Source organism: Poecilia formosa, unplaced genomic scaffold (genome assembly GCF_000485575.1).
Source record: "Poecilia formosa unplaced genomic scaffold, Poecilia_formosa-5.1.2 Scaffold3014, whole genome shotgun sequence".
Lineage (NCBI taxonomy): Eukaryota > Metazoa > Chordata > Actinopteri > Cyprinodontiformes > Poeciliidae > Poecilia > Poecilia formosa.
The window spans coordinates 1-2,315 of NW_006802953.1; the positions used below are offsets into that span (position 1 = coordinate 1).

Here is a 2,315-nt window from a genome sequence, read left to right on the forward strand (position 1 = left end):
AGATTATCAGTGTCCTTGGTGTAGCCTGGCACAGATCCACAGATGTAACTGGGAGAGGGAATAGATGGAGGGAAGAGCGCCTTGTTTACATATCATCCAGGAGAATTTCATAAAGTCGTCCAAGGTCGACTCAGGCGAGCCAGTTCAGATAGAGGAAGTTATTTTAGGATGGGCTGATGATGCTAATTTTTAATCTGCCCTAGTCTCTGGTACAGCTCAGTGGCGACTCTAATCATCCAAATTACTGTGGTTTTTTCCACCAGACCAAGCTAGCATCTTAGGTTGATTCCTGACCTCCAGAGATCACAGCTGGTCTGAGACACCCAACAAGAACTGCATCCAGCTTACAGCTCTGCTAGCATAGCATGAGTGAGTCTGAGCGCTGGCTGGTCGGCCAAGTCCTTCACACTGGTGACCAACAGCTGCCGACACCTTCCAAGCTTCCAGATATACCAGGGAACCGCCAACTCCAAACAGCAGAAATCCTGTTATCAAAAGTCCAAATAAATACAAATCCTCAATGTCTTCCATGAGCAAAATTAGCAGACACATTATCTTCCACTTTCAAAGTGTATCCAGCTGCATGTATCCCATTAGGGCAAGAGGGTTTTCCTTTACCCAGTCTTCTCATCGAGATCATGTTATCATTTGAATTGAGACACCAGCTGACCAGATCCATTATTGACAGTTAGGAGGATGTGAAAAGACAGGCTCCAAAAAGAGCACAGCACAGAGAGCAAAGCATTGCAGACAGTGGGTAGGGAGGGAGCAGCAAGGCATTTTAAGCTGTAATTTCATTAATCAACATCAACAGCTGGCAGCATTTCCTCTAATGCTGAAGTTAATCTGATTCTGTTCAGTTCATCTGGGGCATAAATATGGTGTGACTCACAGCTGCATGAGGAGCCATATTTACATCCATCAGCTTAGCACAGTGAGCAGAATGATCAGCGAGACTTCTCTGTTAGAAACAGACATCTTGGGTTTATGAGTTTCCATAGCAACCTGTAGGATATATCCCAATAGCAAGCAGCCTGCCTGGAAGCAAACAGCGTCCTACCACAATAGACACAAACATCATCTCCACTCAGACTCAGGATTCAGATTTTCAGTCATAAACACTGAAGTGTGTCTGTAGTGAAGCAACATGTGGAGATGAACCTCGCTGTGCACGGTGGAGGATGTATGATGCTGCGGGTCGACTTTCTTCCAAAGTCCTTGGGGACTTTGATAGCAGTGAGTTATGGACTCATTGACAGCAGGACATTTGGACAAAAATCTGACTCAAACAACCAACACAGACATGCTTTGATACGCTTTATTATCTGAACCCAAACAGAAGAGAAGGAAATGTTGCACATCTGAACAGGAAGAAATCAGGATTTACAGATGAAATCTGATCATCTGGATGCAGATTAGGAATAGTTTAGCTTTTAGAGACTTCACCCTACAGCGTGACAGGCAGATGATCATGGATGACCTGAAACCAGACGGCCCTGGCTGAGGTTAGCGTCTCGTTAGCGCTGGTTGTCCTGTCTCACATTGGGAACAGCAGATGACCGCTGAAGGAGGAGATGTGCAGTCCGTAGTCGAAGATGACACAGAGGGGAAACAGACGAAGAGAAACGGCGTCTCCTTCCTCCAGCAGCAGTGAGGCGCCGTTAGAAGCACTGCTGATGCCCATGTCGTCATTCATGGTCGTGAAAAAGCCTCTGTACTCCCATGCACTGAAAACCTGCTGGTCATTCTTCACCAACACTGCTGCTGTGGTTTCATCTTTGTAGGAGCTGATGCACCACTGAAAGTGGTAAGCTCCTCTCAGTGGGGCGGTAAAAACTCCTGCAGGACAAACAGAGGAATCCTCTCAGTTTCTTTGTCTCTGGGTAGAACAGCAGCATGTTTCTGTTGTTACCTGTCTGCGGGTTGTAGGCGTCTCCGATGTTTGTGACGACGCGTTTGAAGACCAAGGTGGTGAGTATAGCGAAGGGTCCGGTATATTTATCAGTCTCATTCAATAAAGAGGCTGAAAAAGCCACTTTGTTGGCTGAAACTGAGCAGAGACATTCTGTTTTCAGCTTTCATGTTTCATTACTTCAAATGCTAAACAATTAGATTTTCTTGTACCTTGAAGTTGCTGCTTTAGATTGTCAGTCAGAGAAATCAGATTCTTCTCTTGAGCGTCTACCTGAACCCGCTTCCACTCCTGTCCTACAGAAAAAAACAGATGATGTTACAGTAGAACATTGTGGATAAAAATGTTCTCTAAATGTGGAAGATCTGTACCTTCAATGTTATTCTTCAGTGTGGATATTTCA

At 45.2% G+C, this 2,315-nt stretch overlaps 1 protein-coding gene across 1 annotated transcript; it reads right to left on the reverse strand.

Moving 5' to 3' along the window:
- Positions 1–1,303: 1,303 nt before the first annotated feature.
- On the reverse strand, positions 1,304–2,311 carry LOC103133402 (cerebellin-2-like; the record flags this gene model as incomplete). Its single annotated transcript, XM_007545157.2, has 4 exons — positions 1,304–1,839; positions 1,913–2,050; positions 2,125–2,208; positions 2,284–2,311. Coding segments are annotated over 4 exons (552 nt in total), but the record flags the coding sequence as incomplete, so codon positions are not given.
- Between the last annotated feature and the right edge of the window lie 4 nt (positions 2,312–2,315).